At 48.5% G+C, this 22,819-nt stretch overlaps 2 protein-coding genes and 1 long non-coding RNA gene across 4 annotated transcripts in view; 1 reads left to right on the top strand and 2 right to left on the bottom strand.

Annotated features, from left to right (window-relative positions):
* The window catches only part of VPS13B (vacuolar protein sorting 13 homolog B), a 583,949-nt gene extending 562,563 nt beyond the window's left edge, over positions 1–21,386 (top strand). The window contains exons 58-63 of the mRNA XM_023763624.1: positions 3,722–3,898; positions 6,262–6,432; positions 13,162–13,338; positions 15,428–15,530; positions 15,959–16,208; positions 19,856–21,386. Of these exons, the coding sequence (XP_023619392.1) occupies positions 3,722–3,898; positions 6,262–6,432; positions 13,162–13,338; positions 15,428–15,530; positions 15,959–16,208; positions 19,856–20,107 (1,130 nt within the window). The 3' untranslated portion in view covers positions 20,108–21,386. The remainder of the gene's footprint in view (positions 1–3,721; positions 3,899–6,261; positions 6,433–13,161; positions 13,339–15,427; positions 15,531–15,958; positions 16,209–19,855) is intronic.
* LOC111828188 lies at positions 17,385–19,834 on the bottom strand. Its single transcript, XR_002831975.1, has 2 exons — positions 19,210–19,834; positions 17,385–17,954 (listed from the first exon to the last, which is right to left on the bottom strand). It is a non-coding gene; the product is annotated as an uncharacterized LOC111828188 (long non-coding RNA).
* A 371-nt stretch (positions 21,387–21,757) lies between the features above and the next one.
* Positions 21,758–22,819, bottom strand: part of LOC102422714 (cytochrome c oxidase subunit 6C) — a 7,856-nt gene continuing 6,794 nt past the window's right edge. For both annotated transcript variants that reach the window (XM_006099984.3, XM_023763625.1), the window contains exon 4: positions 21,758–21,884. The gene's annotated coding sequence lies outside the window, so the exon portion shown is untranslated. The remainder of the gene's footprint in view (positions 21,885–22,819) is intronic.

Genomic DNA, 22,819 nt, shown 5'->3' with positions numbered 1-22,819 from the left:
AAAAGCAGTGCCGTTCTAGGTGTCAGCTTGCTTTCTTTTTTTTAATCATTTTATTTTTCAATTATAGTGTGTATTCAACACTATTTTTTTTAATGTTTTCAGTGATTTTAGGAAGGAGAAGGATAGAGAGAGAGAAACATCCATGAGTGAGAAACATCATAGATCAGCTACCCCTTGTATGCCCCTGCTAGGGATCAAGCCCACAACCCAGGCATGTGCCCTGACTGGGAATCAGACCCTTGACCTCTTAGTTCCTGGGTCGAAGCTCAACTGCTGAGCCACACTGGCCGGGCTGTTAGCTGTCTTCATTGCAGTCTTTCATGAAGAGATGAAGGAGAGAAATTCAGAGGCTTGATTTGCTCGTAAGATGCATAGAGAGACTCTGCCTGCCCGGTGCAGCCTTGTCCGTCTGAACAGATGACAGAGGGCCCGCGGTGCCTCAGCCTCCCACACACCGAGCTGGGAAAGCCCGCCGGGCTGGTTCGAATATGTGCACAGAACGTTCTGTGGGAAGGGCGGTGCTGAGAGTTGGGTGTTGGGGACCAGGTTGTTTCAGAATACTCTGGCAGCAGTTTCCAACCTTTTTTGTCTCATGGCATACATAAACCAATTCTGTGGCACACCAAAATATATATATTCTATTTTTTGCCAATCTCACACACACACAAAAACAGATATAATTTTGATTCATTCACAACAGATGGCTATTGTGTTGGCTGCTGTCATTTTTTTATTTGATAATCTAAGGGAAAGGAGGTCCGTGCCCCTGACTAAATAGCCGGGTATTGTGTGTTTTGAAAATTCTTGCTGCTCTATGGTAACCGGCGTCAAAGCACACATTCCTGACCTAAATGCACTCGGAAGCCGTTTCATTTTGACAGTCTGACTCCTTAAGTTCCCCTGAATTTAGGCAACAAACACCAGCCAGAGTGGGTCTTGTGGGCCCCGTTTGATAAAGGAACATGGAAGTCTTACTTTCTGAATGGCAGAGAGAGAGCCTTTGTAGCATTGTACTTGGAATGCATTCCCATCAGAGATGATCATTTTAGCAGCAGTGACTCATGTTGTTGCCGTCCTGGTAAGATTGCGTTTTCTCCACCGTGAAATGCACAGTGTAGAGAGGGCTACTCACAACCCTTAACTGAAAATGACAGGGTCCGGGGAGGGCCCTGCCGAGCTGTTGTTTTGATAGCTTGCACAACAATGAAGAAATATTCCCTCTTGCTAAGAAACCATTTAGAAATAAGCTGTTAACATTTCAATTTAATAGATGGGTATTCCAGAAACTTACCCTTTCGGGCAGTTTTTGCTCTTAACATGAGGAGCAGGCATGTAGGTTACTGAGCGCTGACCCAGGCCTGGGAGGAAATGCCTCGGGCTGGGCACCACGTGCCTGCAGTGTGGGGAGCACCCGTCTGTGCCAGGATCTGGCAGAGACACGCGACTGTGGCACCGGGGAGCCACGTCCCTGCAGCCCCAGCGCCAAAAGCGATCGCTCTGCTTTGTTTATGTTTTTAACAAGCTTTCCCAAGAACATTCTGTTTGGATCTTTTGTAATCCACCTAAAAATCCTCTAAGCTGTGTCCCAACCTCATTATACACTGAGACGAAATTCTAATACAGAGGGCCAGATTTTAGAGCCTGCTGGGAAGTCTGTCACTAAAAACCTACCGACAATCTAAAGATTATCTGGAAGAAGCAGTGATGAGCAGGTTGGAAATGGGAAGATGGTAGGAGGTGACCAACCCCCAGGACGAGTCTTGTAGGAACAAGTGAACAGGTTGCATAAAGACAGTAAAGTAATTAGAAATGAGTAACTAACCCTGTTTAAAGAATGTGGGCTTTATATTTTCCTGGGGCCCTCACGACCCCTAAGTCTCAGTTTGATTAGATACCAGACAGACAACCTTTTTCAACAAAATTCCCGGACAAGCAAGCTGAGGCTACATTTGCTTTTGGAGGAAACTCGTTAAAGGAGAGTCGGGGACGCTTTGTGCCCTTTCTGTCCAGCTCACACGCACACGCAGTAGCTCTGGGCCATGCGTGGCCTCCGTCAGCCCGTGGTCCTGATCCAGGAGACCCAGCCGCCCTGGGTGTGCGAGGGGCTGGGTCCTTTCCGCCCACCCCTGCCCCCTGCCCTGGGGTTTTGCTTGGCAGTAGCTCCTTTACTTCTATGTAGAGTCTTTGGAGAGAAGGGGATTAAAATGTTTCTAGAACCACCTGGGCTCACGCAGGGGGGGACGGGGGGGGGGCGGGGGGAGAGGGTGCAGGTGGAATCAGGTAAACCTGGGCTGAAACCCAGCCCACGTGTCTAACCCTGGGGAGATGGTGAACAGTGGACTTCATCTCTTTCCTCCTTTCCCTGCCTGCCTGGGAGACAGTGGAGGCAGGGAATTAACAGCCTTCTCTGTCCCCTGGGCCTCGGACGGTTCCTGAGCCCAGGGCTTCAGTCTTTAGCTGACCTGAACTTACATAAAAGGAGGTGATAGTACTTCTCTTGCACAGTTGCCTGTGAGAATTAAAAATGTTCAATGCCTGGCCCCTATAGGCCTCCCAGTGACGATCATCTTCTGGAAGTTATTCCCTGTGATAACATAAACCCTGGTGTTGTCTTCCTAGTGGTCCAGAGAAGAGGGGGCTCCAATTTTAAGAACGTCCCCCTCTACAAGAGCTGGGCCCGGGTGCCCTAGGGCTCCGCAGGGCTTGGCACCCGCACTGTCCAGCCTCCGGGGTCGGTGACCTGACTGGGGATCTGTCGCAGGCCTGTCTGCTAAGAACCTGCTGGTGAGGCAGGCTCGGCTCCCAGGGCTTCCATCCGCTGGCCTCCCATTAGCGCTGTCAGCCCTGGGCTGGGAGGCAGTGGTATCCAGAGAAAGCCGCCCGTCAGGAATGTTCCTCTCCTTAGCCCTTGGCCCTTGCCTGCACCTCCATCCTCTGGGCGAGAGCCCCAAGCCCCGACCCCGGGGTGTGTGTGTGGGGGGGGGGGGGGGTGAAGGGAAACCACTGCCAGAGTGCCAGAGTCCATGCCACAGCCACGTTCCCACGGGGCAGGGCGCCCAGCAGTGAGGCCGCTCCTGGCAAGCCCGGCTCACACAGGAAACCAGACCCGAGGCTCCCCCCTGGGACCTTGGCAGGGAACGCTCCCCTCGCTAACTAATCAGTGTGTCCCTGTCACCGAGGTTTACACAACTGGAGCTGGGCTGGAAAGGGAGACGTGTGTCTGGCTCCAGCTCCGCGCTAGAGGGAAGCGCTCAGCTTGGTCGGAGTGGGAAAGATTAAAAATAACTCCTCCATCTTGGTCCGGACTCTGCACCCCCTGTAACACCCATTCAACATCTGGCCTCCCGACCAGGCACCTTCTGATCCCAGAGCCCCCGCTGCCCCTGCGCGCACCCGCAGCCTGAGGGGCCGCCCTCCCGCGCCTGGGGCCTGCGTCCCAGCACACGGTCCCTTTTAGCAGGAACAGCGGAGGCTCGGCAGGGCGGTCACATAAAGCTGTTTGTGAGGCTGCCAAAGGACCACTTTGATTTATAAACTAGGAAAGTTTGCCACATCTGAATTCACAGTGAATGAGTTATTTCCCATATTTTGCTCCAAAAGAGCTTATTACATTCTCAATTCTAGTGTGAAAAATGAATTGCAGGGAAAATGTGTTATTTTTCCCAAATGTTGAAAGTGCCGTGTTGAAGGTCTCAGCAACCCTTCCCTTCGGTCCCCGCAGGCTGGGTGGTTGGATCCCTGGAAATCCTCGGCAGCCCGGCCAGCCTGGTGCGGAGCGTGGGCAACGGCATCGCCGACTTCTTCCGGCTCCCGTACGAGGGGCTGACCCGCGGCCCCGGCGCCTTCGTGAGTGGCGTCTCCCGTGGGACCACGTCCTTTGTGAAGCACATTTCCAAAGGTAGCTATTTCGGTCCCTCGTGATAATGCCTATTTCATTCCTTCCTGACTTTTCTCTTTTTAAAGAACGTGTTAAAGCTTCAGTGTTGCCTCTTGCTTTGTTTGGCGTGTTGGCTTGCAGTGAAACGCTGGGTCTGTGACAAAGCTCGTAGATGAGCTCTGATGTGTTAAGCAGATCACTGCGTGCCTGTGCAGTGTGAGAATCTCAGAAACCTCGAATGTGAAGCCGTTCACTGGGGAAGCATGCACTGGCTCAGCGGCTCTCCCATGTGATAAATGCAGAAATGTTAAAGGTGCTCGGACTTCTGCTAAACATCAGAAACCCTACACTCTGTTGCCTCATCATATTTTTTTTAATGTAGATACAGTTGTCATAACTTTTGTGAGGCTATGGATACATTTTGACAGGGAAGCCGGTGGGGAGTGAAACCGCGCGCACAGTGCCATCTGGTGGCTGCACGGGCCGCCAGGAGCAGAAGCCCAGCTGCCTGCCCCCTGGACAAGGGCCGTGTTTCCCTGGTTTCCGCGTTTGCTTGACGACATTTTGGTCAGGTTGGCAGGAACTCAGGAGCTAACAAGAACCATCTGAGTCCCCATTCTTCTCAGCAGGAGGCAGGGAAGAGGGGCGAAGGGCTTCTCCCCAGTGAGGCCTTTTACTGTCAACAGCACGGCACCTGGGTAATGGACAAAGGCAGGGCCACTCCCCCGCCCAGTCACCCAGGAGGCCTGGGAGCAGAGCTGCCAGCGCTCACAGATGAGTCACTGGTAGACTTCTCACCCGTGACACTTAGATCTTTGTGGTTCTGTTGTTTGTATTTTAAAATAAGACAACCAACACCTGCTAAATTGAAGTCCACCGGTAATTTTAACATCTGGCTCACTGCATGTTTTTACACTGGCTCTCTCCTCTTCGCAAACCCGTGCGGTGTATTGGGATCTGTGTGCACGCATGTATCTTCTTTATTTTCAGATTACTGGTAAAGATGCAACTGCAAGAATGACACTTCCCATCTCTTCTTAAAACCTGACATCCTAACAGATGAGCTAATTCATTAGCTTCAGAAATGTGGCCATTGATGTCTTTCAGTTTTGCTCATGGGGATCGATGCAGACTTGCTAGAAAGGATGCTGAATATTTTGAGTAAGATGCTGAAATAGCCTTTCTTAGGAAAAAAACAGGATCATGGCTTCACGTGATTCGCTTCCTTTGTTGTCCTCACATTTTTCATTGAACATCCTGAATATCAAAACTGCACATGTTCTCTGCGGCACAATAATCATTTCCTCCAAAATGTCAAATAATAAGGAGGGAATAATTTTTAGTCCAAAAGTGGAAACATCTCTTTGCAGTCTGTCAAAAATTCAGCAACTAACCTCAACCTTTAAAATCAGAGCAGGCAGCCCTAGCCGATTTGGCTCGGTGGATAGAGCATCGGCCCTCAAACTGAAGGGTTGAGGGTTTGATTCAGGTCAAGAGCAGGTACCTTGGTTGCAGGCTCAATTCCGCGTGGGAGGCAACCAATCAATGTGTCTCACATCAGTGTTTCTCTCTCTCCCTCTCCCTTCACTCTCTCTAAAAAATTAATGGAGCCCAGCCCAGCTTGCATGGCTCAGTGGTTGAGCATTGACCTATGAACCAGGAAGTCTGGTTTGATTCCCAGTCAGGGCACATACCTGGTTTGTGGGCTCGATCACCAGTAGGGGGCGTGCAGGAGGCAGCCGATCAATGATTCTCTCTCATCATTGATGTTTCTCTCTCTCTCTCTCCCCCCCCCCCTTCCTCTCTGCAATCAATAAAAAAATAAATAGTCAATGGAAAATGTCTTCGGGTGTGGATTAACAATAAAATAAAATCAGAGTAGACAGATTTTAACCTTCAAAACTGGGCCTCAGTGAGGACTTCAAAACCAACTGTTTGTTTTTTACTGTTTTTATTGATTTTTTTGAGAAAGGAAGTAAGAGGGAGAGAGAAATAGAAACATCGATGAGAGAGAAACATCAGCATCCATGGGCTTGTCTCCTGCACGCACCACACTGGGGATCGAGCCCGCAACCCGGGCATGTGCCCTGACCAGGAATGGAACTGTGACCTCCTAAAACCAACTGTTTTAGCCAAGCCTTGACAATCAAATGGTAGTGAGCCCAGTTCCATGTGAAACTCCAGGCACTTTTCTGGTAACAGACTCTTACCCTACCCCTCTGAGGAGAGCCATCATCGGCACAGGCAAGTGAAGCCACCATCACTCGCCCAGAGGGCACAGATGGGCTTCCACTGCCCTCTCAACTATCCCTCGGCCTCTGGGCACCTCTCCCATGTCCTCCATACATGACCAGGAGCCAACCCATGTGCTCTTGTGCCCTCAGGTACCCTCACCTCCATCACCAACCTGGCCACGAGCCTGGCCCGAAACATGGACCGGCTGTCCCTCGATGAGGAGCACTACAACCGGCAGGAGGAGTGGCGGCGACAGCTCCCGGAGAGCCTGGGCGAGGGGCTCCGGCTGGGCCTGTCCCGGCTGGGCATCAGCCTGCTCGGTAAGGGGTGCAGGGATGTGCGCGCCCGTCTGCCCTCTGGCTCTGCCGTGGGACATGGACTCCCAGGACAGGAGGTGGTTGGGAAGTTCACATCCTTTCTGTAGACCATCGGAGGCTCGGAGAGGATATGGCGCTCACCCCAGTTCCTGCCCTGAGTCAGTGAGGCTGTGGAACAGGACCCACGTGCCAGCACCAGGGTGAGGCTATGACAGGCCATCCTGTCTGACCAGAGGCTACCTGCTCCCTCAGCACCCCAGGCACTGCAGACACCTGCTCCCCCACCACCCAGACACCTGCTCCCCCACCACCCAGTCACCTGCTCCCCCACCACCCAGACACCTGCTTCCTCACCACCCAGACACCTGCTCCCTCAGCACCACTGTCGATGCCTGCTTTTGTTTTTTAAGCACTTGAGCAACTTGCAACTAACTGTCATGCGAACCTCAGGAGGAAGCCACTTTTTCCTTTTGTGTTTTTAAGAATGCCAGATCAGCCTGACTGGGGTGATTATCAGTTGTTGAGCAGCCAGATGGTATAGTTAGAGGTGAAGATTGCTCTTGAAATTTCCAAATTTTACAAATGTTTGATAAATAAGTTGCTTTGTAAAAATCTATAAAAAGGAAGCTTCAGAGCTGAACTTTTGCAGAGCAGGATTTTCAAGGGTATTTTCTGTTTGTTTGCAAAGGATTTTAAAACTGTGTTGCTTGGCAGCATGCCTGCCCAGCATCTGAAGAAGGTGCATCTCCTGAGATCAAAGTGCCCAGTGCAGAGAGAGCAAAGGTCAGCAAAGCTGGGCCTGAAGGGTCATCCTCTCCCCGGTCTGCCGGTGCAGACATCACCCCCAGCTCGCAGTGCAGCCACTGAGGCTCGGAGAGGGCGCAGTGAGGTGTTACAGGAGCAGCTAGGTTACTAGAAATTGTTCACGTCGGAACGTGCAGTGGTGCGCGGCAGTGTCATTGAATCATGTGGGAGCGGGGGGCTGGTGGCTGGGATGGGACTGCTGGGTAGAGGAGCAGCCCGGAGGCATGTGGGGAAGGGCAGTGGTGTGGGGTGGGCCACACTCCTTCTTTTGTACCTCAGACATGTGCTTATCTTCCCTGAGCCTGGGTTTCTCTGCTGTAAATCGGGGCTGGAAACACCATTATTAGAAGTCACGGGGGTCAGGCGTGTGCCCGCCCAGGGCCTGTGTTTGGTCATCAGAACCTGTCATGAAATCATGGCAGCAAAGGAACTGTACGAGTTGCTCAATTTCAGAGTGTCGGATGGGCAGTGGCAGGAGCCTTCTTGCTTTAGTTTTAGTCCAGTGGGTTCCAGTTGCTGTAACCACCGGAAATGACAACCTTGGGGGCTCAGGTCATGGTCTGGGGTCTGGGGGTCTCTTTTCGCTGAGACCTGTGGGCTCTGTGGCCCTGCTCTGGCAGGAGAGCTTCCTTCCCTCCGTCTGAGCCGGAGGAGCTCCAGGTGCTCCCGGAGGAGACCTGCGTGGCTGGCCTGTGGCCGCCTCTGTCCTAAGGCTCTTGTCCCCGAGAAGCAGCGCCACTACCACTCCCCACTGTAGGACGCTGTGCCTGGCGTAGACATCAGCTGTGGGAGGAGCCTGGATCTGCCTTGGCGATGTCGCCCTTGGGGCTTGGCTCGTGGTTGACCATAAAGCTTTGATCTCCACCTCGGTCTGTGTCCTGTACATCCTCCTCCATGCAAGGGAATCTTTTTGTCTGTGGGACCTGCAGTGGGCGCAGTTTTTCTGCATTTGTGGTAATTTCCAAAAACCTAGGTATTCTGGGGGTAACGTAGACCCTGCCCCACGTGTGCACCTGCAGATGCTGGCCTGGCCGGGGCCCAGGTGCTCCATGCCCACAGCACCCTGGGCTCCACGTCCTTGTCTGTGCTCCTCAGACATTTAGTTCACAGTGGGCATCTCAAGGTGGGCCCACACGGGCTCCCTTCCCTCTACGAGCGTAAGAACCCTCTGTGTCCCACATAACCTCAGTGTTAGCTCCAAACACCAGGTCCCAGAGGAAGACAGAGAGGCTAGGATTCTGGAAAGAATAGGACTGTCACCATTTAATCCATCCCCAGAAACGCGATTGCATACCTAATTGAAGCTAGAGCTGTTGTGATGTAGCAGTGACATCAGACCGCTAGTTCCTCAGTTTCTCCCTCTAATGACCCAGTGAGGAGAAAGGTATTTAAAGAACACTTCAGGGTTTCACATGTGTGGTCTTTGATCATCAAACCCCAGGCCTGAATGAGGTTCAGAGCTTGCCCAGGTCAAACCTCCAGCCAGGACAAGATCCCGGCCCCTCCACAATCACCCACCCCCAAGGGCTCCACGCCTGGGAACAGTCAGGATGTGGGGGGCCGGACCATCAGAAGTTCCAGGTAGGGAAAGCACATCCCCCAAATGTGTATGGGGTGGTGGGCCTTCCTGGCGCTGCTTCACCCTCATGGAGATGCTGTGCAGTGTATGAGGCACTTGAAAAATCAAAGGGAGTCTCTGGCCGCCGTGCCCAGCCACATCGCCTGAGGTCAACAAGAAGTGTCAGCCAGGAGAGATGCCACTGAGAGATGTGGCCAAGGCCCTGGACAAGCTCCACCACAGTTTTGGAAAAACAACTGCTCTGGAACAGGCTGTGTAGCCTGCAGAATTGGCATCGGGCTCGCCCACATGTACCAGACCTAGTCCCCAGACGCTCCACTTTCTACCCTCCCTGGAGTCTGTGCTGAGAGGACGTGGCTCCTTATCACCCTTACACTCTGCGTTCCCCCCGAGACGTGGCTTCTCGCTCGTGAGCACCATTGGCAGGACGTCAGAACTTGCGCCGACCCACGCTTCTTGGGCTGCTGCCTGACTTGTGAAGCATCACTGACCTCCCGGCAGCCACACCCTCTCTTCACCACCACTCCTGGGGTGCCATGTGGAACCCCAACAGAGCAGGCCTCCGCCAGGTGAGCAGGACACTTCCCTCCAGTGAGCGAGCCAAGAACTGTGCACCCAGGAGACGGCACCGGGTCATCTCTGACACCGTCCGCGCCAGCAGATGGGTTTGCAGGTGGGAGGGGTTCAGGAAGACGGTGCTTCCTTCTCAATGTGCTGACCTGAAGCTGGACTAGCCGATGCGCTGTTTGTCTCTGGAATGGTGAGCTGTGGAGGGGTGTCCCAGGTTCGGCCTGTACCTTTGCTTTTGCGATTTATTTTTAAAGTGCCCCAAATAGAATTACAATGTGTGGTAAAGACAGCACCAAAATAACCAGACAGGCAGGAATTTCATAGCTCAGGGACAGGGTTTATGGCCTGAGACGAGGAGCAAGTCCCAGAAGAGGTGCGGGAAGGCCTTCTAGTTCCCTGGCTTCAAAGAAAGCCTCCTCTCCCAGCAGAAGGTTAGAAGAGGAGACGCCTCCGCAGTCTCTGCCGTGGCCACACGGGGTCCGTGGACACGCCTCCAAGGTGCGCTTTTCCTCCTCGCCTCACTTCATCACCTCACAGCCGTCTCCAGGTGGCCGCCCACCCCACGGGCCTGGCGCCAAGGACAAGTTTGGGGCTCAGTTTCCACTACTTAAACCTCCGAGCAGTGTGAACATACGGCAGTAAATAACAGCAGTGGTGGGGTAGCTGGATCCTGCTAGTAGGAGCCTCTGAAGCCCTCAGGGAGGCTGCTTCCAGGCCCGGCCGCGGACACAGGAGTGACTGCCCATCGCTCGCAGCCTCTCTGTTCCCAGCTCGCACCTGGAGACCAGGGAGGTGTCGGTGTGCGTGCGTGACGGGCAGCTTCCTCCCGGCAGGGTCTGGTGCGGCAATGGCATGTGGTCTGACAGCCTCTCCTCTACCTCTGAGAACCTAACACCTTGTCATGGGCTACAGGCTTTCCACTCTCTCCAGAGGCCCAAATAGCTTATCTGTCAAAGCCATAGTAACGAGCCTTCACTTTGGCCGCTGGCTGGAGGAAGCTAAGATCAAAGGGGAGTTTCACTGTGATACCTGTTTGCACTCAGGCAGGTGGGAGTTGGAGCCCCTGTGGTGGACAGCCACGCCCCCAAGGCCCACTACCGGTTAGGCCTGCACATTAAAGGGAAATGGGAGATGCTCACCAAAACAACCGCCAGCCCTCCAACTCGGTTGTAATAGGCTTATGGGACTCTGCACTTGAGAATAGACATTTCTACCAGAAATGCAGGCAAGAATTTAATTGATTGATGGGTTTGTAATTATTTGCCCCAGTTTTCCTCCTCTTTTATTTTTCCATCACCATTTATCCCCTCTATGCCCACTTCCACCTCCCCCTGCTCCCCCCGACACACAGTCACCACACTCAGAGACCTGTCAGAATCCGATGATGAAATCACAGGAGCCGTGGTCACTGGCTTCGAGCTAACCATTGTGAACTGTCTGCTATGAAATGAGCTGACGACCAGGCCTCTCCCGCACGCTGCAGGCAGCCGTCACCTCCACTGTGGCCGGTCCACTAACACTCCCAGCTGCTCTGACTCCTGACCTCAGAGTGGGGAGCAGAGCATCGGATCCTCCGACTGGAAATGTGAGGCGGGCTCCCGGCTCGGTGCCAGGATTGGGTGTCACTGAAACAGTGATCCTTCCACCTTCCATCGCCAGAGCCGAGGGCCAGCTGCGAGCTGCTCCCCCGCTTCCGGCATCATTTCTGTAGACGGTTTGAGCAGCATTGGTCGAGGCTGGAAACAGACCCGTCGCCTCAGGTCATTCTTAATCTGTCAGGACATAAACTTAAATGGCTCTGTCAAAACTGAGAGGAATGGAATCCTTGAAGCACATTCCCTTTACAATTGACCCGCAGAACTGGCCTTTGGTTTTACTGGATTTTGTTCCATGGAATATTGCTTGAAATTAGCAGGTCATTAACTGAGACCTGGAAACCTCCGTTTCCCAAGAGACCTGGAATTAGTGGCATTTGGAATAATGGGATTTGACATGTACTAAAGTTTCTACAGGGGGACTGTGCATTTTCATTAATCCTAGCAGGTTTGAGTTGAAAACAGAATTCTGTCAAGAATTGGAGTGAAATTTTTACCTCTTACTGAGTTAGGGAACCCTCCACTCCATTACGGAAAAAAACTGGACTGGTGAGGCCTTTGCTAGATCGCATCATTGGCCCCTCAAAGTAAGAGCAGGGGAACAAACCACCCCATGGGAAAGCCGTCAGAGCGGAGAGCAGAGCGGGAGCAGGTTTTGTAGCTGCTCTAAAGGGAAGAGGCCTGCCAGTGTGGCACAGTGGCTAGCAAACTTTACCATAGGCTGCTTGACATAAAGGAGAAGTTTCTATGGCGTCTCATCAGCATTACAAAGAAATGACTATTCGAAGACCTGCTGTATTATACTTCTCGTGATTTTAGTGTGTACACTATATAAAAGAAAGTTGGCTGGAAAACAGCATCCGTGTTACAACAGCAACAGCCTCATACAGCTCAGGTTCACCACATCTCTTCTTTGCATCACTTTCTCTTATGCTTGATTTCATCATGTTGTTTCGTACAGTAACGTGCTGTGCGGACTGGTGGCCCAGGAGCTGTAGGCTACACTATGTAGCCCAGGTGTGTAGTACCATCCAGGTTTAGAAGTGCACTCCATGATATCTGAACAATGACAAGATCATCCTGTGATGCAGTTCTCAGAACATATCCCCATCGTTAAGCTGCATATGACCTAGCTAACCTGAGTGCTTAATCTGTGCTGGGAGACTGTGCTTATATGAAATCATTCATCCAAATAGTCCTAGGATTCAGGCATGGTTCTTACCCTTACTTCCTGGATCAGGCCACTGAGAGGTTAAGGAGTTTTCCCCAAGGTCACACAGCTGTCCCATGCTTGAGGCAGGATTTTGGGTCTTGGGTCACTGCCTCCCCCTTAACCACCAAGCTGTTCACTGATCCTGTTTATGAAACAGTCTCTTCCTTTGCTAGTCTTGGAAAAAACTTCTCTCTCACTTCAACTGAGGTTTGGCCACTTTTCACTTTATTTATTTATATATTTTTTTAGTATATTTTTATTGATTTCAGAGAGGAAGGGAGAGGGAAAGAGAAACAGCAGTGACAAGAGAGAATCATTGATCAGCTGCCTCCTGCAGGCCCCTGACCAAGAATAGAATTGGCAATCTTTCGGCGCACGGGACAACACTCAACCAGCTGAGCCACACCGGCCAGGGCCCATTATAATCTTACGGGACTACCATTACTTATGCAGAACTGTGTAATGGAAATTATTATATCAACAACTACTCTTTAAATAATTATTAACACATTAAGTTATTAATTAATAATTGCTCTAATTAAAAGGGACAACATGGAGAGGAACTGAGCCTTCCAGTTGTTTTCATCTTCCTGTTCATTGAAAATTAGGCTGAGCAGGCTTTCTCTTCCCTAAACTATGTTGCCTGCTTTCTGGAGAAAGGCAATGAGGGGAGGAAAAGGGGGGTCACTTTGGAATAGTCTGGCATGTTCACTAAATTCTGAACTGAACTTCACAGATCCTGACTATAATGGACCAAACCCAGTCTGAACATTGTATTCTGTTGAGACAATAAATGTCTAACTTGAACTGCCCTCAGTGCATGTAGGTGGTTGGTAAATAAATGTAAAGAACTTTATAACGAGGGTGGGCTTTCATTGTCAATCCAAAATGTGACTGTGTTCCTGATGGAAGGTTTTCCCTTTCTCAAGATGCTAAGCCTCAGCCCTTACTGGGCGTTTGTTGTGTTTCAGGTGCAATTGCTGGCATAGTCGATCAGCCAATGCAGAACTTCCAGAGAACATCCGATGCTCAGGCTTCAGCAGGACACAAGGCCAAGGGCGTGATCTCAGGCATGGGGAAAGGAATCATGGGGGTGTTCACAAAACCCATCGGAGGCGCTGCCGAGCTCGTGTCGCAGACCGGCTACGGTGAGTGAGGGGAAGCCTGGCGGGCCGGCTCAGACACGGCCAATTAACCTCTGTTGTTCTACCAGGAGTCCCTGAGATACCCTCGCCCGCACATGGCAGAGGAGTGAGAAGTGATAAATCAGCAGTTAAATAGTTCTCTTCCTCACCTCCTTATGCTTGTTTACATGAAGAGTAGAACTGTATGACTAATAATAAATTGTAATAAAATTATACAACCAGAAATCAATTAGCAATTTCAGTACTTCACCATATTACCCTCGACCTCTAATTGGTTACTTTTCATTAAAGTCTGTGCCATATGCATGGCACAGAGTCTTTTAACAATCCATTTAATAAAGTAGACTTTAATGAAAAGTAACCAATTAGAGATTGAGGACAATATGATTACAATTATTATTTTTCTGGTGAGCAATTCGAAAGGAAAAATAGATTATGAGGCAGAAAGATATCTTTATATTACAATGTACATGCATTTGGAGAATGAGAGAGGAGCATGTGTGTGTGTGCGCACACTTGCCCACAGAGCTTTGCACTTGGCATGGCTTTCTCACCCACAGACTCCATGCTGCACTGCAGCCAGGCCGAGTGTCCTAGCCAATGGCAGCGAAGGTGTATGAGCTGCAATGAAAACCCTTTCCCCAAGCAGACAGCCTGGAGACCTTGGGATCGTGGCACTGCTTGCACGGGGCTCCCATGCATGCGGGTGCACATGGGAGTACCGTGTATGGGAAAGGAAGCACGCCATCCCATGCTTATGTTCTGCATTCTTGACAGAGCACATGGAAGTGACTTTTAAAAAACAGGTGACCAGAATTGTCATCTTTTTACCCAAAAATCAGTGTCATCATTTTGGTGGTGAAGTGGGCTGTCTCATTAGTATCACAAACTACAGGAGGGCTCTGTCATTTGCCAGACAGGTGAGCGCTCTGCATCTGGCCAGTCTGGCGGGGGGCTGGGGGGACACTTCACTGCAGACATCCTGCACTCAGTAGATCTGATCTGACAAGAGGCAGCCAGATCAGAGCATAAAAACCCTGTCTGAAAGGAAGAGAGAGCAGACGAATGCCCACACTCGGGCAGCCAAGGGAGAGGCTCCTTTGAGAGACCACACAGACACAAACATGTGCTCCTCTTCCTTCTCCCCTGCCTCCTCCCTCTATTCTCTTCCTGTGAATGACATTTTCACTCACAAGGAAACTGTCAGGAAGAACTGCTGCAAGTCCTCAGTGGATGAAGTCAGATACTCCCTTTTTCTCGTGAGGAAAAGACAACTTATACTTCATAAGTTCCTTTGGTTTAAAAATGCCATTGGCCCTCACCGTGTGTCCCAGGGCTGAGGGCTCTCCCTTATGTAAGAGCATCTCAGAGCAGAGCCTCACATGGCCTCGTTGGTTTCCATCATCCTGTAAAACTTTTATTACCGCACTGAAGGTTTTACAAACCACTAACTCTTAGTCTAATGACTGCCTCGCTTATAAACATTTCCCAGCCCTGAGAGCACACAGGCTGTACCATCGTTGGCTCTGGAGTCTCTGGAGGCCTACATGGCTGCTGCTGGGTGCCCTGGTTGGGTGCTGGCACCAGGGGAGCGTGTTAAAAACCGGAGCGCTCATAAATGTATGTGGATTCATGCTTAAGAGCTGGATTAAGTCACTTAGGGACTATCTAGACAAACCATGTGCCTTTGTGTGCATCTCCGTTGTTTTTTACTATTTAACCAGCCACAGCAGATACAGCTGTATTATTAAGCAACAAAGTCAACTAACAATCTTGACTTGATCACATAAATTGTAAATGATGTGCGAGCCGTTGCTCAGGACCCATTACTCCCAGGAGCATCACGCTCCCTCTAATTGCAGTCTATGCTTAGACTGCAGCTCATTCAGACTTCAGTTTGTAGCTAATGTAAGATCACCAGGGTTAAGAGCATTGCAGTGTTTAATGATTATCTATTCACTTGCTTCCAAAGATGTGACATCATGTTGGATCTGCAGCATTTTATGATGGCTCTTAGCAGATGACATCACTGTAGCATGGAACTGTTTTCCAGAAAACAACTAGTAAAACTTCCTTCCTTCTCTTACCGCAGGCATTTTACACGGAGCTGGACTTTCTCAGCTTCCCAAACAGCGCTACCAGCCAAGTGATCTACATGCTGCCCAGGCTCCAAACAGCCACGTCAAATACGTCTGGTAAAATCCTCTAGATGCTCGCTCGACTGCACATGTGCACTGGGTTCACAGGGCCTGGCTCGATCTCAGGCTAACGGGAGCCACGCAGGAGCAGTTGTTTTCAGCATCTCAGGCAGCACAAGGGCATCCTGGAGCCAGAGGGAGGCCGCTGACCCAGATCTGGGTCTCCCACCCAGGAGGATGCCCCTGGCTTGGGAGAGGGCCTGAGGTTTCCTAGGGAACGAGCCTTGTCATTAGGGATGGCATCTCTAATGGGAAGGGAAAGAACTCAACAGAGCCCAGCTGGGCTCTGTTGACCAGAATCACTTTGAGAACTAAAGTGACAGTTCTATTTCAAGATCAAATGAATAAACCCTTGGGGAGGTCGCATCTGGTCCCAACCCTGGTACAGTGAGCATGGGTATTGACTGTTTTCTCCTTTGGAACAGGAAAATGCTTCAGTCTCTGGGCAGACCTGAAGTCCACATGGCCCTGGATGTGGTTCTGGTGAGGGGCTCTGGCCAGGAGCACGAAGGGTGCCTGCTGCTGACGTCGGAAGTGCTGTTCGTGGTGAGTGTCAGCGAGGACACGCAGCAGCAGGCCTTCCCCGTCACGGAGATCGACTGTGCACAGGACAGCACGCAAAACAACCTGCTCATCCTACAGCTCAAGCAGCCAAGAGCGGCCTGTGATGTGGAGGTACAGTCCAGAAAACGGGGACCAGGGCTACCTACCAGCGAAGTCAAGATGTGGGCTGACGCTGGTACTGCTGGAGTTCAGGAGGGAGTGTGGGGGGAAGGGGGAGGGGAGTCACCCAGGTGTACATGTGAGAGCCCAGCAGCAGGTCCAGGGGATTCCCAGCCTGGGGCTAAGCCACCAGATGACGAACAAGGCTTGGTGGTCATGGGCTGGAGTGCAGGAGTGGACAGGCCAGGACAACAGACTCCAAAATGAGCAGGTCTGTGTAAGGAACAGGACCAAGGCAGCGATGCCATGCACTTACACTGTGAAACAGGCCCCTGTGCATGGTCTGGGCGGCTGCAGCAGGTCTGTAGCAGGGGAGGACCGCTGAAGAATTGTGGGATGTCATGAGTGAAACCAGGCATGGGCAGTAGGCCAGACCTTAGCAAGTTCAAAACCAGGAGGTCTGACTCACTCCCCCATTCCTAAGACTTGAGAGGTCAAAATTTTATAAACCACCATCTCTCTCCCATCTGCTCTGTACCCTATGTGGCTGTGTCCCCTTCCCCATAGGATAGTTTCCCACCCCATAAGTCCCCTGGGTACCTCCTAGGGATTCTGCTTAGGCTCTTGGGGCAGCTTCCTGGCCACCCAGCTCCTAAGATGTGCTGGTTGTTGACTCCTGGCCACACAAAGTCGATGGCAATGGAATACGGAGCGTCAGGAATGAAACCTGACAAGAGTGGCACAGCTTCCTGCAACCCAGCCTGGGGAGCAGGTACGCCCACTGGAAAGCTGCTCTCTGCCCGCCACCCCGCTTAATGCCTGACGCACAGGACCCTCGACCCTCCCTAAGAGTCGACCTCAGAAACACTTTACCCACATGGCAAGATGAGGGCAATATGGAGCTGGCTAGTCCTAACCAGGGAAAGGACAGTAGTCCCAGGAAAGGACAGCAAACTTGCCTCTAGCAGATCCTAATTCCTTCTTTCCTTTTCTGCTGGTATGGGAGCCTGTCCCCCCACACCACTGCTTGGGTAAAATTATGAGAGGTGGAAGGCGGCCAAGCACAACAACTGAGATTTCTCTAGTTTCTTGGATCACAATCAGTCAAGCTTTAAGCTAGGGCTTGGCACAAGGACTACATTGCTGCTTCAAGTTGATGACTTTCTGGGAATAAACAGAGGTCAGATGTCCAGGCTGACTTTATTAGATCTGCCAAAATCTTCTGATCTAGTTGACAATAAAGCATCAGTGATGTGGCTCCAGGATTTGGCAGGGGATAGCATCATTATCTTCAAGTCCTTGGTCGTTAGCAAGAAACTTCCAAGGCCCTGAGCAGTATTTGTGACCATCATTATTCCTTAACTGCTTGGGAAATATTTCAGACCCTAAACTATTGAGACTGGAGATTCATCTTTTGCTGTTAAATGGCCGCTACTTTAGTCAATTGTGATCCTTCTCGCTTATCTGTTTGTGAAGGGTACTGTAGGGAATGATCACAGCTGGGGGGAAACAAACCTGTTTCTCTATCCATGAGTGAGGTATCTGGATCACCACCCTTACAAGTTTCTAATGGAGACCATGGGATCAGAGTTAGAGGCAGAAGCACTGCCTCTGGACACCACGCTCTACACTGGTTTTTCTTTGATGTTCAGGGGTAACGAGGGTTGGGACTGAGGGATGGCTCAGCAGGCAGGGAAAGACAGAGCACGACTGCAGGGCAGCTGAGACAGACGGCAACATACACAGCGGCACCTGGCACTGGAGAGAGGGTGGATATGCAATATGCCGTCAGTCTCCAAATTCTGCTTTTTCATTACCTATTTCACTTCACCTCTCCCCTCATAAGAAACTGACCCCTTAGTCCTCTGTCCAAATCCTAACCTCCCCCAGTCACTCCCAAAGGAGATCCAAGCTGCAGACAAAATCCTTTTTTCTGAGTAAACCCTTCCTTGGGAGCGCTGTAATCCCACTACGTTCTAAATGGGAGGGGGCCCTCAGCGGTGCTGCTAGACCAGTGATGGCGAACCTATGACACGCATGTCAAAGGTGACACGCAAACTCATTTTTTTGGTTGATTTTTCTTTGTTAAATGGCATTTAAATATATAAATATCAAAAATTTAAGTCTTTGTTTTAGTATGGTTGCAAATATCAAAAAATTTCTATATGTGACATGGCACCAGAGTTAAGTTAGGGTTTTTCAAAATGCTCACACGCCGAGCTCAAAAGGTTCGCCATCACTGCCCTAGACACTAGGAAGCTCAGCTCCTTTGAATTTTAAAAGGAATTAATCTGTAGATGACATCATTCAGTATATTCAAATATGACAGGATTCAGATGCTTTTCTACAAGCAGCATTTGCTTTTCTTGGGTAAACGCAGCCATTTTTAGGGTAATAATTGCTTAATATGCCTGGCACATTACTGAAGTCCCGTATGAGAGGCTCAAAATGAGTCAGAAGGTCAATTTATTCCTTGGCCAGATTCCTTTCACAACACGGGCTTTCCTGTGCTGCTGTTCAGGAGGAGCAATTAAGACCTCTGTGTACTCAGAGCTTCCAGCGGAGTTCTGACCCCATCAAATGATATCAGCGCTCTGGCTTGTGCCTGGTGGTGCAGCTTTCATGTGTCAGTGAGTCTTTAGGGGCCTGTATTTTCCTTCCTAAGCTTAAAATGAGACCCAAACGCTAACAGTTACCCTACTCACTATTCTGGCAGGCCCCTTTCACTCTCTACCGACCCACTGGCTTTCTGTTTTAGACACCCTTGACTGTGTTTGTGCCCTGCACAGATATATACAATTCTTTACTACTTTGAGGACTAAAGAGCCCTCGTTTAAATGTTCCTAATTCTGCCAGAGTGGCCTCACCAACATTTAGCAGGTAAAGACCACTGAAAGGTCAGTGGCTACCTGTTCCCACAGACCAGCTAGTTTCAGGGTGGGAAGAATTAGAGCTCCAAGTGCCTTTGATGGATGCTTTCTCAGGAAATCTCACTTGAGGACTAGGTACTTACTGTATCTCAGTTCTACTTGAGTTCCACTGAAGATGAGCCAGACTTTTATGAATCATAAATGTACTTTGCATTCTCTTTTCCATAAAAATTTCCCCTTCCTCTGCCCAGTTTTATTTTCTCTGGCTTTAAATCCTAGTATTTATAAAAACAGTAAATGTTACGGTTCAAAGGTATTCTCTTAATGCTCTGTCCAAAGCCATTGGTTTGAAAGAGGGGCGCTTCCCCACTCCCCTGTCCAACTGAGATGGTTCTGTCTGAAGGCTGAGGAGACGGGCAAACAGCCTTCATGTCAGAGCTTTTACTGGTGAGGAGACTGTTTCCTGGGCTGGTTAGTAAAGAACAGGGACAGATGTTTAACCGTTGAGTAAAATGTTATGGTCAATTTGAAACATGGGAATTTTATATAACACCAAATGCTTATTCTAAGGAGGCTGTCTTTATATTTTCATGCAGAGCTTTTGTTACACTGCTGAAATCGCAGTATAATCGTCACAGTCAGGAAAAGTAAAAGCAGTTTTGGATAAAAGAGCTTTGTTAGATACATTTTTAAGTTATCAAAACTATCAAGGCAAAAGAAAGGGGATAATTCTGTTATAAAGTCTTATGAGAATTCGGTCACTACAGAACCGTTCATTTTTACTCCCAGGTGGATCGAGTCCGAGAAAGACTGTCAGAACAACAGTACAACAGGCTTGTGGACTACATCACCAAGACATCTTGCCACTTGGCCCCCAGCTGCTCGTCCACGCAGACACCGTCATGCCCTGTGGTGCCTGTGGAACCTCTCCCCTCCAACGTGAAAACATACCATTACATGGTCGACCCGCACTTTGCTCAGGTCTTCATTAGTAAGTTCACCATGGTGAAAAACAAAGCCCTGAGGAAGGGGTTCCCGTGAGTCCCCTCATCTGAGGTACCAGTTCCTGCTTATGCAGCATCTTTTTTAATAAGAAACCGAAATAGCTCTATGGACACAAGGCCAGCACCTTTCTACAGTAACTTTTTGGCCTCTTCTAAAATTAATTCAGATTCCTCCTCCCTAAAACTAAGATACTTGAATAAAATGGAGTGAAAAACCTTTTTCCATTTGGGGACAGTTGACTAACAGAATCCTGTGGGCTGCAATCTTACCACAGTTGAAAATACATTCCTGTTTGCTCTATATTTGCTACAGTTTTTACTATAATGAGGATCTATTAACACTCAGCTAATGTAAAAGATGGTCAGGCCTTAGAATGGAGAGACATTAAAACTTCATTTCTAATGACATTGTCTTTGCTGAATACCTTGATCTGCAAAAGTTTGGACTCTTTAAATGAAATTAAATATTTAGGGTTTTATTGTTTAACTTGTTAAATCTGTTACTTGTAGGTGCTGGTATTCTTTAAGTGAAAGCTGCTGTGTATATTCCTTAAAGTCTGCATTTTATTGAATTTACCAAACATTCTGATGCCTGTCCAGGTACATTCTGGAAAAATGTTTTTCTATTTTGTTTCACTAGTCAGAGTAATTCTTGTGTCTACTGATAAAAACAGACCTGGAGTGCTCAAGTGAGTCTCTTTAGTCTTAGAAACAAAACACTACTGGGACATTCCCTTGTGGAAAGGGTGTAGCTGAAGGATTCATACTTGCCTGCTATGCTGGAGGGGAGTCAAGAACCCCAACATCAACCTTAACAATGAACCAGACCAAATATTTTCTTTTGCTTTTAACAACAGGTTTGGCTCAAGATCCTGGGTCACCAGATATCATTTTAGTATTTGGTAAATATCTCAACTCTGATGAAACATGTTTTTATTGATTACGTATTAACTTGGGCCTACAACCTGTTACCTATCATTGTGAGACACTAAAGAAAATTCAATTTCAATTGTCCACTAATTTTTAACTGAAGTCTCACCTGTTATGTATAGGCATCATAAGTCACTGCATAGTTGTTTCTGGAAAGCAAGTTTGTTAATGGACAATTCAGACTGACTATGAAAAAATGGTTCCTCCATTAGTTTGTTGTACCATACTCATTTAGGAAAGTGAGTTTGGTCAGTTAACCTCAAGAGTAACTATTTTTAAGAATGTAGATATACATTAATTCTTTTATGATAATTTTGAATACTACTAAGATTTGTTATATAAAATTATTTAAAATAAAAGGAAACCTTGAATTAATGACCACACAATGTGTGTTGTCACTGGGTATTTTGTTTTTTAAATGCATGTTTTCACTGATACCTGATATAATTCAGCTCATATTTTTAAGACACAAAAATTCTAAGTTAAGGCCCTGGCCAGGTAGCTCAGTTGGTCCCTGTCTCTTGTAACAGCCCGCAGTATAATAGTCATGTTTGCTTAAATCAATGACCCAGGACTAAGAAACTGTACTTAGCAGCATATCTCAATGAAATGGGCAAAACATCAATAATTAAAAATGTCCTAAAATAATGAAATTTAATACTGAAATTATCTTAAAGTTCATAAACAGTTAAAAATCCCTAACCAATTCTGATGCAAGTGCCCAAAATGACATCATTAAGAATAACTGAACAAACACTTACTGTCCACAGTATTTCATTGTTTATTTATCAAGATAAACTATTCCTTAGCTCAAATATTCATGTTTCATAGTTCAGGAACACAGGTCAGTGACAAACTTCCGTGGAATTCAACCCAAAGAAATTCTGTGGAGAAGAACACAGTTGCTAAGTTAATATCCAGCATTCTCAATCTCTCTCAGTATCTTACCACCCTGAGATCACATAAGGTCTGTCCCTACTAGTAGCCCACGCTTTGCTCACTCACCTTAAGCCCAAGAGAAGCCCAGTTCAAGCTCCCTGAGCTCACGGTCCTATCTCCACCAAACGCCCTGACCAGCTTCCTTTCCATTTCAAGAATTACAACACCCTATTTCTGGATTCTTGCTTTCACTTTCCAAACTGGTTTTTTCCCTTCTCTAAATCCCCCTGTCCCCATTCCCTTCTCATACCCACAAACTCTTCTTAAAAGCAGCAGCCCATCTGTTCTAAACAATTTCTATTTCTGTCTCCAAATTTGTTTTTCTTAATGGCTTTTAAACACAATTAACTTCTTATATAAAAAGGTAAAAATCTAATATTTGAAATCATCCTGTTAACATCTAACCATGAAATGAATACCCACTGAGTAAAATTTGAAAATGTCAGTTATAAGAAAATAGCAATATTAAGATTAAGACTCTATACAGAACCATTAACATTTTCTTGACCTTTTCACCTTCAGTGATTTTGTGTAATTTACTTAACATTCCTAATTTTCTATCTTAAAATAATCTATCCATGTTTGTGAATCATTTTTTCTAAAGGGCCTCATCAATTTTCCAACAATTGGAAATAAAGTTCTCTGTACTTTTTCTAAGTAATTCTACGGCTAATTAGTCCATGCATCTATCTGCATTTCAGATACTACTTAAGCAGCTATGGAAACAGATTATGGAACTGAGTCTTATATTGGGCAAAAGATATGTAAATGTCAAGTCTTTCAGAAAAGTGATCTGAAGTCCAATGTAGTAGGTCTCCCCCATACCCCAGACCTTGGGAAAGATAGATATATGGCATTTGGAATGCTCATTCAGGTACAG

This window comes from Myotis lucifugus, unplaced genomic scaffold (assembly GCF_000147115.1).
Source record: "Myotis lucifugus unplaced genomic scaffold, Myoluc2.0 scaffold_294, whole genome shotgun sequence".
Taxonomy (NCBI): domain Eukaryota; kingdom Metazoa; phylum Chordata; class Mammalia; order Chiroptera; family Vespertilionidae; genus Myotis; species Myotis lucifugus.
This window is presented reverse-complemented; position numbering and strand designations above follow the sequence as displayed.